Source organism: Globicephala melas, chromosome 2 (genome assembly GCF_963455315.2).
Source record: "Globicephala melas chromosome 2, mGloMel1.2, whole genome shotgun sequence".
Taxonomy (NCBI): domain Eukaryota; kingdom Metazoa; phylum Chordata; class Mammalia; order Artiodactyla; family Delphinidae; genus Globicephala; species Globicephala melas.
This window is the reverse complement of record NC_083315.2, coordinates 166,555,751-166,571,285: the sequence shown is the minus strand read 5'-3', so window position 1 is coordinate 166,571,285 and position 15,535 is coordinate 166,555,751. Positions and strand designations below refer to the sequence as shown.

Below are 15,535 nucleotides of genomic sequence, written 5' to 3'. Positions count from 1 at the left end.
ACGTCAAGCCTCACCTCATACCATACATAAAAAGTGACTCAAAAATGTTCATTGACCTAAATATTAGAGATAAAACTATTATATTTCTAGAAGTAAACACTGGAAAAAATCTTTATGTCATTGAGTTAGGCAAAGATTTCTTAAACAGGAGACCAAAACACAAATGATAAAAGAAAAAATTAATAAAAATGGATTTCATGGTTTAAAAGTTTCACTTCTCAAAAGTCATACTTATGCAAACACAAAGGTAAGCCACAGAGCAAAAGCGAAATTTTTCAGAACAAAGGCCCTCTATTCAGAATACGTAAAGAATTCTTACAACTTGATAAGAAGACAACCAAAAAAAGCTAATAAAAATGGACAAAACATTGGAACAAACATTTCCCAAAAGATATACATATGGCCAATAAGCACATGAAAATATGTTCATCACTGCTAGTCCTCAGAGAAATGCTAATTAAAACCACAATGAAATACAGCTACACACACACTAGGATGACTAAGTTAAAAAGACTGTCAATAGCAAGTGTTGGTGAGGATGGGATATGGAGCAGCTGCATTGCTGGTGGAAATGCAAAACATTACAGCCACTTTCAAAAACAATATGGCAATACCTTACAACAGTAAATACCATATTGTCAAGCAATTCCATTCTTTGGTATTCACCCTAGAGAAATAAAAACATATGTCCCCATGAAAACATGTATGCAGATATCTTAGCAGCATTATTCATAATGGCCAAAAACTAGAAACAATCCAAATAATAGATACAAACCATGGAACACTACAGAGCAATAAAAAGAAACAAAATATTAATACATGCAACAACATGAATGAATCTCAAAAACATTATGCTAAATAAAAGCAGTCAATTAGAAAGACTATGTATTGAATGATTCCATTTATATGAAATTCTAGAAAAGGCAAACTATAGTGATGGAAAGCAGATCAATGTCTGCCTGGGGCTGGGGGTACAGGAAGGAGATCAAGAGCAAAGGGGCACAAGGAATCTTCTTAAGGTAAGAGAACTGTTTCATATACTGGTTAAGGTAGTGGTTACAGGATTCTATCTGCTTTGCAAAAGTCATTAAACTGTGCTTTGAAAATGGGTGAATTTTATTATATGTAACTATTTCCACAATAAACAAAAAGAGGACAAAGTAACATGCATTCCAATATGTAGGTATTTGGGCATGTCTACACTAGAAGACAGAATGATATAGTCAGATGCTTGTACTTACTTATATTGATTAAGTTTGGATTTATGAGAAATAAGGTAATATTTAAATGAATAGTGTCAATTTTATTTATATTTGACATTTCAAGTTAAGAGCTAAATAAACATATATACATGTGGAATCACCATGAATAGGCTAGTTCATATAAAGACTAATAAAGATATACTGCACAGGTAACTCTTTTAAAAACTCAAAAGAGGGGGCTTCCCTGGTGGTGCAGTGGTTAAGAATCCACCTGCCAATTCAGGGGACACGGGTTTGAACCCTGGTCTGGGAAGATCCCACATGCTGCGGAGCAACTAAGCCTGTGCGCCACAACTACTGAGCCTGTGCTCTAGAGCCCGCGAGCCACAACTACTGAAGCCCACATGCCTAGAGCCCGTGCTCTGCAACAAAAGAAGCCCCTGCAATGAGAAGTCCGCACATTACAACGAAGAGTAGCCCCTGCTCACCGCAACTAGAGAAAGCCCGCACACAACAACGACAAAGACCCAACTCAGCCAAAAATAAATTAATTTTTAAAAAAAACTCAAAAGAAATAGAGAGAGATTTTTAAAACATTCAATAGAAAGTGATCCATACAGAAGATAAGCAAAAAAGACCCAACATACATATGATAGGGATCTCAAAGAATGTCAAATGATAGACCAAAATAAATATTAAATTATATTCTATAATTTCAGAACATTTTCCTAAAATTAAAAAAAACTTGAATTTATACATTGAAAGGATACACCACAATCACTTCAGCATGACCAACGCTGAATCATATTACAGTGAAAATTACTTTAAAAAGAAAATAAAACATCATTTGGGCAACTAGGCAAAAAGGCTAAGACACTAATACGGGAAAGAAAACAAGATTCTCCCCTGACTTTTCAACCAATTCCTAATACCCAAAGAACATGGTGTAACAAATTTAAGACACTCAAGGAAGGGAAATATGAATCAAGGATTTTACATGTACCCAAACTGGCCTCCAAGTAAAAAGCTGCAAACAAACTATTATAAACTTGCCAAAACTCAAGGTACATGGATCCTGTGAGCCCTTCCAAAAGAATCTCTCAGAAAAAAACACTCAGACAACCAAAAAGACTGAGAGAGACAGTGATATAAGAACCACTGGTGAGCACTAAATATAACTATTCCTATAGAACAAAGATAAGCCATGGTCATAAAAGAGAGAATATAGCAGACAAGTATAATTATCAAAAATTGGGGTCGGGGGAATAAGGAGTGCATATGGATATGACTGTCGATTAAACGTTAACTGGAAATAACAGGATATTACTTTAGATCAGATACTGGGATAGAAGGAGCAAGGGAGAAGAGGTTACAAGCTAATTTCAATATTTTTCAACGTAGGGAACCAGTAAGTCCAAAAAAAAAAAGTGGACTAATGGTATTATATAAAGGTATTAGTATAAAGTTAACCAACAGAATGAACAAGCAGGTAAAACCAACTGCATAATGAAATAACATAGATACAAAAGACAAAAAAAAAAAGTATGATAGAACTGAGGCCAAACATATTAACCATATCAATAGATGTAAATGGGCTTAACTCACCTATCGAAAGAAAAGGATTTTCAGATTGGCTAATAAATCAAAATCCAACACTATGCAGAATACAAGAGACACACCTAAAACAAAGAGATTCAAAAGAGTTAAAAATAAAAGGATGGAGAAAGACATATCAGGCAAACACAAAAAGAAAACAGGAGTCTTAATCTTGATATCTGACAAGGTGGAATTGAGACCAAAAAGCATTACAATATATTAAAAAGGCCACTTCATAATGGTTAAGGCTACAATTCACAATGAGGATATTACAGTTATTAATATTTATGAACCCAATAACACAGCAATAACTTTAATTAAGCTGAAACTTACAGGAGATGCAACCAGAAATAGACAAAAACACACTAACAATAGGAGATTTAACATACCTCTCAAAATCCAAGATCAAGCAGACTAAAAATTAATAAGAGTATAGAAGACTAAAACAACATAAATCAGGTGGATCTTTTAGATCTATATCAAACTTTGAACACCAATAACAGAGATTACAATTTCTTTTCAAGTACACGTGGAACATTCATAAAAACTGACCTAACCTTACACCATAGAAAAAAGCTCAATAATTTCCAAAGAATAGAAAAAATGCAAATATCATCCTCAGACTATAATGCAGTAAAACTCAAAATCAATAACAAAATAAAAAGATGTTAACTAAACTTGTGGTTATCTTTTGCAATATACACAAATACTGAATTATGTGCACACCTTAAACTAATGTTATATTTTAATTATACCTCAAAAAGAAATGAAAACGCACACACAAAATAACAAAATAAACAAAAATGCCCTTCCATGTGGAAATTTACAAGCACACTTTTAAACAACACTTGAGTCAAAGGCAAAATACAAAATTAAATTGCAGAACTTTGTGAAAATAATAATAAAAACCTGACATCAGAATCTGTAGCCTACAGCTAAAGAAAGTGTCAAATAAAATATATTGCATGAAATGCCTGATCAAAACTATTAAAATAAATAAACACCCGACTCAAGAAGCTAGAAAAAAAACACCAAAGTTTAAAAAAACGATGTCTGGGACTTCCTGGTGGTCCAGTGGTTAAGACTCCAGGCTTCCACCGCAGGGAGCATGGGTTTGGTCCCTGGTTGGGGAAGTTCTTCATGCTGTGCAGTGCAGCCAAAAAAAAAAAGAAAAGATGTCTGGGGAAAGGGGAATTAATAATAAAAGTAGAAATTAATTTACAAACCAAAAAAAAAAAAAACAGTGGAATTAATAAATAAATCTAAAACTGGTTCCTTAGAAAAGAAATGAATAAAACAGACAAACCACTAACTAGATCAGGAAAAAATGGGATAGGGATGGGGAGAGAAAACACAACATTAAATATATAACATTAGAAATGACAAGGAGAAAATAAACATCAAAATAGGGGAAATCTTAGATTTTCTAAAAGACTCTTCTGCATAATTCTATGCAAACAAATTTGAAAACTTAGATGAAATGAAAAAAATTTAGAGAAATAAAACTTACCAAAATTGACCCCAGTAGAAACAGAAAGTCTAAATAGAACAAGGGTCATAGAGGAAATAAAGGAAAAAGTTAAAAAGTTCCACTACAAAAAAGCAGCAGGCCAGATGATTTCACAGGGGAACCCTAACAAACTTTTAAAGATCAGAAAACCTCAATGTTACTTTAATTATTCCAGAGCATAGAAAAAGAAGGAAATCTTCCAAACTCATTTTATGTAGTCAGTATAACATTGTTTCCAGAACCTGACTAGAATTACTCCCCACCCCACCCCAAAAATGGACCAATCTAACTTGTGAATATCACTGCAAATATTATTAAATAAAACATAAAATCCAATCCAGCATATTAATAAAGTTAAGAGAAGAAGTCATATGGTCTCCATAGATACAGAAAATAAACTTGACAAAATTCAACACCATTCAAGTTTTTTTAACTCAATAAAATAAGAATTGATGGACACTTCCTTAGTATATTACCTCAGCCCCCCCAAAATCTTACTTAATAGAGAAATACTAGAGGCTTTGCTACTAAAATTCAAAACCACACAAGAATACGCTCTATGCTATATTTAACATTGTGCTGGAAATATTTGCCAATGCAATTAGAAAAGTGAAGGTAATTAGAGATATAAGAATTGGATGGAAAAGAATAAAATTATTTTCTATTTGCAGATTATATAATTAAATATCTTGAAAACCCAAAGAATCGATGGAAAAGCAATTACAAAAAGAAAATAATTTGGTAAAGTAAGGTTAGAAAATAGGCATACAAAAATCAACAGCCTTCGGGTATAAAAATAAAAATATAGAAGAAAAGACAAATCTCAATTATGATAGAAAAAAAAGGATTTCAAAAAACATTAAGCAGGGGCTTCCCTGGTGGCACAGCAGTTAAGAATCCGCCTTCCAATGCAGGGGACACGGGTTCGAGCCCTGATCTGGGAAGATCCCACATACCTACCGCGGAGCAACTAAGCCTGTGCACCACAACTACAGAGCCTGTGCTCCAGAGCCCGCGAGCCACAACTCCTGAAGCCCAGCGCCTAGAGCCCGTGCTCTGCAACAAGAGAAGCCACCGCAATGAGAAGCCCGTGCATCACAACGAAGAGTAGTCCCCGCTCACCGCAACTAGGGAAAGCCTGCGCACAGCAACAAAGACCCAACGCAGCCAAAAATGAATAAATAAAATAAGTAATAATAAAAATATTTAAAACAAAAAAAACACTAAGCATGAGCTTAACAAGAAATTCTAAAAGCACCCCCTCTAAAAGCACCTTTTTGGAAAGGCACAGAAAGACTTGAAAATAATTGGAAAGACATACAATGTTCTTAGATAGTGAGATTCAATATCCTGAAGATGCCAGTTCTCCCTAAGTTATTTTATAAATTTAATGTGATACTCAAAAGTACCATCAGGCTTTTTTCTGGACCTATGCAACTTGATTGTGAGATTAGTTCGGAAGAATGAAAAAGAATAGCCAGAAGAACCTGGAAAATAAGAAAAATGTTGAATGGGGGAGAGGGGATTCCAATACAATTCTCTACCAAAAAAAAAAAAATTTCAGCCTACAGTTTAAAAAAAAAAGGAGAGAGTGTAGTAATGGTCATAAGGAGCAAGTACTGGCTGCCTGTGAATAAGTCATGCCAAGTTCACTTCAATTTCTTATTTCTTTGGGGGAATCTGAACAGAGTAACAAAGGAAAGCTAAAGATAGAGTATATACATCTCAGCAGAGTAGACTCAACTGTAAGCTCCTCTAGAGCCTGGTACAGAGCCTGACACACTGCAGACACCCAATAGATATTTGTTGAATAAGAGAACAGACAAGTTGATAAAATATGGATTGGGTAGTACCACAGTAGGATGCACTTGCAGTTGGTGAAACTGTCTTATCTAAAATGTATTGATCAATGGCTCAAAAGCAACTTGAAACAAGCTATTTAATGGCACACCACATTCTTTTTTTTACTTCTTTTCTCCTGATCAACATTTTTATTTTGAATATTTTATATAGGGATGCATATCATTTTGGTAGTTGATGCAAAACTAATGGAGAAATGTCTATTATGTTGAATGATAAAATCAGGCATAACAATGAGACGACACTAAAAAGATGAAATTAGTAGTTTGTAGTGGGTTGAATCGTGTTCCCCAAAAAGTTATGTTCAAGTCCTGATACCCATAAATGTAACCTTATTTGGAAATAGGGCCTTTGTAGATGTAATCGGATTAAAATGAGGTCATACTGGATTAAGCGAGGCCCTAAATCCAATGACTGAGGTATTTATAAGAGAAAAGAGAGGGAGATTGGATACAGAGACACAGAGGAGACACAGGCCATGTGAAGACGGAGGCAGAGATTGGAGTGATACAGCACAAGCCGAGGAACACCAAGGGATACCAGCAACCGCCAGAAGGTAAGAGAGAGGCAAGGAAGGCCTGCAGAGGAAGCAAGGCCTTGCCAACACCTTTATTTTGGACTTTTAGCCTCCAGAATTGTGAGAGAATAAATTTCTCTTGTTTTAATCCACCCAGTTTGTGGTAATTTGTTACAGCAGCCCTAGGAAACTAGCACAGGGTTAAACAAAGCTCTATTATCGTCCCACTGCACAGCTGGAGAATGAAGGAAAACAGGCTTAACAGGTATTTCCTATGGAAAAGATCTGGCAGTTTCAGCAGACCAGAGGCGTGACATTATAATACAAAGAGCTAAAGGACTCTTTACATTTTGAAATATAGACTCCTGTACTCTGCACTAGTGAAGGTATGTATAAGGTATTGAGTCTTTTTCAAGTGCCACATTTAAAGGACGACATAAGAAGGACCTGGAACGCATATTAAAATGTAATGTAGGGCTTCCCTGGTGGCACAGCGGTTAGGAATCCGCCTGCCAATGCAGGCGACACAGGTTCAAGCCCTGGTCCGGGAAGATCCCCCATGCCGCGGAACAACTAAGCCCATGCGCCACAACTACTGAGCCTGCGCTCTAGAGCCCGTGGGCCACAACTACTGAGCCCATGTGCCACAACTACTGAAGCCCGTGCACCTAGAGCCTGTGCTCCACAACGAGAGAGGCCACCACAATGAGAAGCCTGTGCACTGCAACAAGGAGTGGCCCCCGCTCGCCGCAACCAGAGAAAAGCCCGCGTGCAGCAACAAAGACCCAATGCAGCCAAAAATAAAATAAATAAAATTAAAAATTTTTTTATATGTAATGTAAAAGTAAAGTGCCTCGAAATTAAGTCATGCTATCATCCAACATCAGTGAGCAGTTACTGTATGTATAATGGTATATAGTCTAACATCTAGGAGGAGCTCACCCAACTCCCAAAGAGGTGGAGCTCTAACATGGGTCAAAGGTGATAGGAAGTTATTTAAAGATAGGAAGTGTTTTAAAGAAGAGAATGATAAAAATGACACGATAGCCTCTGTATTTTAGATGGATCACTAAGGGGACTACGTGAGGATAGATTTGATGGGGACAAAAGCAGACACAAGGAGATAAATTAAAAGGCTGTTATAATAAAGAAATGATAAATTCCATAATTAGGATGGTGATGGTAAGAATAAAGAGGACGTGGGGTACCTGAGGAATATTTAAGACATAAAACCAGAGTTTTACATAATACAATAACACTTGACTCTCAAAAGTATTATGAGAATGAATTAAGCTAATATATGTCCAACTGCTTATTACATAATAGGCATAAACAATAGATATCTAAACCCTGCTTTCTAGAGATCTTAAGATTCAAATACATAGAACTCTGACATGTTAAATTGGTTATATGATTAGGAGTTATCTATTTTCACTTCTGAGGCAAGCTCATTTCTTCTTAAGATAGCATTATATATATATATATATATATATAAATGTACAGGTATATAAACACACACGTGCATATATATACATAAGTACCTATGTACACACACACATATCCTTTAAGTTTTGTCCTAGTGTCAGACCAAGCTTCTAAGACGAATGAAGATGAAATACACTCTGAAATGCTGAATATCCCTCCAATTTTAATCCCACATCAAATAGTAAATGAGACTCACACAATAAACTATATACTGTTTAGAAGCATTGTCCTTTCAAGAAATGTCCAGAAGGAGAGAAAAACAAGACAGAAATAGAACGTATGGGTTGAAAAGAGCTAAATATTCTAAATGAAATGACTGAGCTTTCCACACTACAGGAAGCGAGCTTGTTGATAAGTATACATTTTTGCTTAATGTAGTTTTTTTATGCAATAAACATTTCATTTCTAAGCCAATGTATGTGTTCGTTTATGCAGAGCTACCCATATCTTTTCAGAATATGAAAAACAAATGCATGTGAATTTCCAACATAATAATACTGCAAAATGAAAATCCCAATTTAAAGCCTATTTATTGGTTGAGTAATCAATACAGAAAATTTGCACAGGTATACTATCAAAGGATCCAAGTCAAGTTACAGCATGAAGAGTCCCTGACTTCAGATGTATTGTCACTTTATCTTAAAAGAAAAAAGAAGCTGGTTGCGTGCTACGATTGTCTACCAATTAGGAATCGTGATTATTATGCTGAATATACTAAGAGAAAATTTTAACTAAGAGAAAGAACCAAAAATATAATGAACATTCAGGAAAAGTGTAAGTTGTTATATAAATACTATAAAATTTGATTTAGCAAATATGTTTTAAGTACTTTTGACAACTGTATTTTTATTTACCTGTAAATCCATTTGAAAAGCATGTGAACATTGTATATAGTACAGAACTTCACATTAATGAAAATATGAAACCTTCAGGTGAATGATATCCAAAATGTAATTATGTAATCCTTCTTTATGAAAGACATTTACTTCACCTTCATTCATTTTTACTTATTCAAGAAACAGTTTTTGTGCAAACACTGCCCTAGACAATGATTTGCATGCTGAAGACACAGAGATGAACATAATACCGTCTACACACAAATTAGGGCAACTAACAAGAAGACTAATTATTTCAATACAGTGTGAGCACACGAGTAGGGCATACAGGGGAAGAGTGACAATCACGCAGGGCTTCCAAGCTAAATAATGAACAATAAGTAAGCATTAGGAAGGCAAAGAAAAGGGCCGAAAGAGAAAGAAAGCATGTCAGGCAAAAAGAACATCGTGCACTGGAAGAACTGGAAAAAAATAGTCCAATGTAACTAGATCAAGGAGTTAGGGCAGGGATTTAGTTGGATGGGCAAGAATCATTAGGGCTTAAATAGTAATGGTAGAGAGTAGGAGAAGTTTAGGAAGACTTCCAATTTTTTGACTTAGGTTAATCGGTGGATAGATCATGGAGCCATTCACCAAAATGAGTATTATAAAAAAGAAGTACAAGTTTGGGACAGAAGACAATGAGTTTGGGTTTGAGTTGCCTATAGGACGCTTCGATAGGCATAGAGGCCATAGTTCAAGAAACACGTTTAGACTAGAAAATTGAATTTGGGTGTCATCCACATAGAGGTGATAGTTAATACCACAAGAGTGAATGAGAGAAAGAGTCTGTGGGATTTTTTTTTTTTTAAAAAGAGAGAACTAATGACAGAATCCTGTTTTTAAAGATAGGGAGAAGAAAGGTAGCCCTAAGAAAAAATCTGAGTAGGAATGGCCAGCAAAGAAAGAAGAAAAGGAGAGTTTAAATAAGGAATAGAAAAGCTAGTGTCAAATCATGCAGAGAAATCAGAGCTAAAAACCTGGTGTTCTTTTTGCGACCACAAGTATGGTTAATAGGTACACTCTAATTTTTACACATGTGAAAAAAACTAGAGTTCCGTCTATGAGAAGTCAGCTATGTTGTTGTGCAAAGATTTCTAAATGACTACAGGTTGCAATGATATTCAAAGGAGAAGGGCTTTTATATTTTAGTCACATTACCAAATAATGTACATAAAAATAAATAAAACTACCTATTGATTTCTCTAAGTATGACCCTTAAATATGTAGGGGATAGGGCTTCCCTGGTGGTGCAGTGGTTGAGAGTCCGCCTGCCGATGCAGGGGACACAGGTTCATGCCCTGGTCTGGGAAGATCCCACATGCCGCGGAGCGGCTGGGCCCGTGAGCCATGGCCGCTGAGCCTGCGCGTCTGGAGCCTGTGCTCCGCAACGGGAGAGGCCACAACAGTGAGAGGCCCGCGTACCGCCAAAAGTATATATATATATGTAGGGGATAGGAGCAAGTTCAACTTCAAATCATACTGCTAATTATCTATACTCTTAAAACTGTTTGTTTTGATGTAATCAAAAGATTTTTAGTTACTGAGATAAAGATGCTGAGTAGGGTAAATACATTAAACATGGCACACATTCACGTTTCTGTCATTAGCTATACTGAGATTATACCCCAAATATCAGCAGGTTAATTTCCAAATTTGACAAACATTTTGATGGATATTTATATGAGTGATTTATGTTAACCAGATGCTACACTGTCATCATAATACAAAAGGTGATGGATAGGCAGTTCATGCCCTAGAAATGTTCTGTTTAGGTGATCAGCCAGTTCCCTGCTAGATATATCAAGTCAAGGAATTGCCATGCAGGGATCCACTCCCACCCAAATACGTTAGGTTGATTGTTGTAGAAGAGACTTGGAGACAAGCAAAGGAGAAAAAAAAATAGCCCAAGAGCCCATGTCCCATTTAAACAATGGCTACTTTTTTTTCTGCTCCACTCTGGGCTGGTGGTGGCGGGGGGAGTGGGGGGACTAGATCCAAACTTTATAATTATCCTTATTTTAGCAGTAAGCACAAGGTTTAATACTTGATGATAATGATAATAATAATGAGCTAACTTATTTATTAACTCCTCATTATATGCCAGGATTCTGTGCTATGCACTTTTCATGGATCACCTCATTTAATCTTCACAACTATGACTATCCCCATTTTACAAACAATGCAGTTGATGTTTAGAGAGGTCGAGTTAACTTGTCCAAGGGCACAGAGAATGCAAGAAGCAGAGCCAGGATTTAAACCCAAGCAGCAGTCTGATTCTAGAACCCTGACTCTTAACTTCTGCTGTTATCAAAAGCAAGCTTCTTTTGAAAGAGCACACCCAAAGTGCCCCAGATTGGTCAATTTTAACTCTTAAAAGACAGGGAAAATGGGGGGCGGGGGTTAGATTCCTCTTTCTCCTCTTTAGAATCCCAAATGAAAGAACTATAAATTCTTATTTTTATCATTCTATATCAGCTACATAAACATTTTCACTACAGTGAATTTTGACTTTAAGAAAAAGAAGCATTTCAAGGAAAATACCTGTAACTCTTGTGCAATCGCCTGAGAAATTGCTAGGAAGCTTTCACCTCCTGTTAGATGTTCTGCACAAAGCACAGGAAACTGATTGAATGTATAAAACAAGCTCCAAAGTATATCTTAACTATACCTACACTCTCTTTCATCATTATCACTTATTTTATTAAAGAAAATGCTACTACATAAAAATAAGATCATCTTTCACATAACTGGGATACATTACATTTCAAAGGTTAAGTCACGTAATTTGTTTGGTTGAAATGCAATACTTCCTCTTGCTGGCTCAACCAAACTATGTCCACTTCCTGTACCAAAGAAACCTGTACCTACATCCAGAGGCCTCAGAGTAACAGAAATATTATTTTGACACTGCATTAAGCCTCCATCTCCCCTTTGGTCCTTAGGCAAACAGTACTATGCACACTCCTCCTGAATGCAGAAAAGAAATGAACTCTCTCGTTCTCTCATGTTCTGGTGGTCTTCACATCCAGTAGAAGAGAAAAATCTCACGGCCCTCCCTTCTCTTTCTCCTTCCTCCTAGCCGTACTCCTACAGAGTCCAAGAATCACAGATCTGCAACTTCACTTTATTAAAAAGTATTCACCCTTCATAAATAGTAACCATGCAGCCTTTCATGTATTTGCTCTATTTTCGGGTATATAACGTGCACTGGAGTGTCAACTCATTCATGTTAGTGCACGTCAAAGAGAGAGAGAAACGAGATTCTTAACTTCCCTCCACCCTAGATAAAGATGCCGAAAAACACCCAAAGCACCTCATCCTTTTCACAGCCTACTCCTGTGTTACCTCCTTTGCCCTCCAAAATGCTAACGGCTGAACAAAGATAGCTGCTACTCCGACTCCTTACTTTACAGATGAAAACTCTGAGGCACAAAACGATTAAGTTAATTGCCCAGTTAACTGTCTCACAGTTAATCAGAAGGACATGAAAAACTCAAATCCATATGTCCTAGCTTCAAATATGGTATCCTTTCCATCTACAGATAAAAAAAAACAGAACAAAACCTGTTTTACAAAAAATTCTAAACTACCTACTAAACTACACACTATGTGCACTACACAACCTAGTCCACAGATAGATTTTATCCATCTTGGCACTAAATGCCCAGGAAAGAGACAAGACAAAGCATCCAGTGCATCTCAAAGTATAACAAGGAAGAGGACAGTAATACTCACTGGCTTTAACCTGATATTTCTTACATAATATGTAACTATAAAAGCAAATGACAGGTAGTGGTTTTTTTAACAACTGTACTAAAATAAAACCTTTAAGGGTGTGTTATCCTCAAGTTCTGCACCAATTCCAACTATGTTACCATTACTCAAAACGTAATGCATAATTTTTTCAAAAGCCTCTGTAGAAGCCAAATTTATCTTTGAGGGTTAGATTGAACTAAAACAGGCCAAAAAAATCACAAAAGAACTTCCTAATGATTTAGAAGAGATGGACTAATAAGTGGGAAATGATTGTCAATATCATAACTATCATTTATTTGGTACTTGCTATATGCTGGACTCACTACTCAACATTTTATGTGTATTCTCTCACCTATAATTACAACCACCCCACTGGCTTTATTACCCCAGGTCTACAGATGAGGAAATAAAGTTCATAGAAGTCAATTATTTTGCCCAAGGTCAAACAGTAAACGGCAGAACTAGGATTCAAACTCAGGTGTTCCAGATTCCAAAAAAAAAGAAAAAATTTATGTAGAGGTACAAGCACTGGATGGGAGGTGCTCATAAAGGATCTCTAATGAAGCATCAATCTGGGAATTCTGTGAGTCTTCAGTTCATTTAACCTACCTGGTGAATAAGTGACATACTGCATTTTAACAAATACAAGCTACTGCCCCAAAATAATGAGACTACTGTTTTTTGGTGTCTCACAAAATGGCTTTAATAGCCATTCCAAAGAAGAATTAAAAAGACTTTCAAGCAGTGACAACATAACTGTGTGCTGCTCTGAAAGAAACTAGAGTCAATTCGTTGAATAGCTTTTGGTATACTTGTCAAAAATTCAAACTCATTGCTTAATAAAAACACCTTTCATTTACAGAAGTTTAAGTTCCTGAATCCTTCACATGCACTCAGGAAAAGGTTTCATGTTAATCAACCTACCAAGTACATACCAAAGGCCTACTAATGCGCACTGCAATAAGAAATGCTACAGGGAGCCTATTAGAAACTTCCTCTGTCCACAAGGAGTTAGCAGCTTGTTTCCAACCAAACACACAGCCAATCATTCCTGGGAAAACTAAAATCCTCCTGCTATTTTTTATAGTTTGTGTGAGCTGCCCTACAAAGGAAACCTCTCTGGAAAAATAATTAGATCATTTTTCCAGAGCCCCTTTCACTTTCTTGCAAGCAGTGGCTCTGGCTTTAACCTCTGGTTGTGGTTAGTTTTAGCATTAGTGCTGGTGTTATTGAGCTGATTTTCCTCACACTGAATCCAGAATTCAGACTCCAGAATCCTCCCTCCCCCTTCTCTGCCTTCTAGCCTCTCCAACCCAAAGTGGAAACTGCAGACTCGAACTCCCCTATGGCTCCAGCACCGAGAACTGGGCATGCTCAGAAGGCCCGGCAGGCTCGGGTGGCACTGACAGTTCTCCGCCCCTGATGTGCTGCTGCCCCCCTTCCCCCACTCCAACAAGAGATACCGAAATGTTTATCTGAAAGATACGAGGCCTCTTTTTCCCGAAAATGACCCCATTTTAATTTCGTTTCGTAGGGTCTTTCGGTCTTGCCAAACCCCACCACCAGCCGAGGAAGCCCGCATAATTTTTCAGCACCGGGGACAGCGCCGCGCTCCCATTAACGTCCGCCCTCCCCCCACCTTCTCTTCCCCCCCCACGCCCCACCCCCCACCCCAACTTCAGCCCCCACCCCCGCACCAGCACGAGGCCAAGGTCTCCCAGCAGCCGCAAACGCTGCAACTGCAATAGCTCCCAGCCGGAGGCCGGGCCGGAACGCCGGGCCGGCTGCTACTTACACTGCTCCGCTTTGGTGGACATGGTGCTGTCCAGATGCAAAGGCTTTGCCCCAAAATCTGTGTCGTGTGAGCTCCCTCGCTCCGCCAGCGATGTTGCGAGGAAAAGAGCGCATACCCCCCACCCCCACCCCCTCGCTTTCCCCCTCCCTTAGGCCCGTGTCGCTACCATTCGGACAAAACGCACATCAAATTGCAGAATTCGGTCCCGGAAGGTTAGGAAATCGCCCCCGGAGAAATGGGTGGGATTTAATAGGCGGCCAAAGGCTTCCTGTCCGTCCCCTCCTGGAGCTGCCCGCGTTGATGTGGGCGGGGAGACCGAAAGGAGGGAGCAAGCTGCGGCTCCTGGTGAAATGGGAGAATGGGCTCGACCGGGGGAGGAGGATTTCCATTCATAAGGCGCACGGAGGGGACGGGTGTTTCCCAGAGAAAAGCCTCTTAAAGTGCCGGAGTCCCCGACCATTTGGATCGCCCATTGGCGTTCTCCGGGCCTGTAAATCCTGCTCCGGGAGCAGCCCCGGTGTCTCAGCGGTGTGACCGGAGAGGGACACAGGTGCGTCCCACGCCTGGTCTCAGCCTCCGTGCGGCAGGAGGGGGAGGCGGATCAGGGGCGGGCTGGAGAGAGCCGGGGCCGGAGGGCGGCGAGGATGCTCCCGAGGACCGCGAGGAAGGAAATGCAGAAGTAACCCTCAGCATGGCTTCCCGGCGTGCTGCGGTCCGTGCCCTGTCTCCCCTCTCTAATGGGCTCTCCTGCTGATGATCAGGATGGGAGGTCCCAAGGCCAGGGGGCTGTGAGAAGACTTTAGAAGTCGAGTCTAGGGAAGGAGGAGATTTCCACGGATGGTGAAGCTGGAAGAGCCACAGAAAAAGGAAAATGCAAGATTGGAAACAGGAGGAACCTAGGTGGGCTCCCATGCAATCACCCAGGAGGGAGACAGG

The 15,535-nt window shown here is 38.6% G+C and overlaps 1 protein-coding gene across 4 annotated transcripts in view; it reads right to left on the bottom strand.

The window, feature by feature from the left end:
* Nucleotides 1–15,239, bottom strand: part of UNC79 (unc-79 homolog, NALCN channel complex subunit) — a 249,666-nt gene extending 234,427 nt beyond the window's left edge. For 2 of the 4 annotated variants that reach the window (XM_060295215.1, XM_060295222.1), the window contains exon 1: nt 14,600–14,711. In XM_060295215.1, the coding sequence (XP_060151198.1) occupies nt 14,600–14,621 (22 nt within the window). In that variant the 5' untranslated portion in view covers nt 14,622–14,711. Of the gene's footprint in view, nt 1–14,599; nt 14,712–14,783 lie in introns of those variants that run through there. The other 2 variants (XM_030883497.2, XM_070045002.1) reach the window with 2 other exon arrangements.
* Between the last annotated feature and the right edge of the window lie 296 nt (nt 15,240–15,535).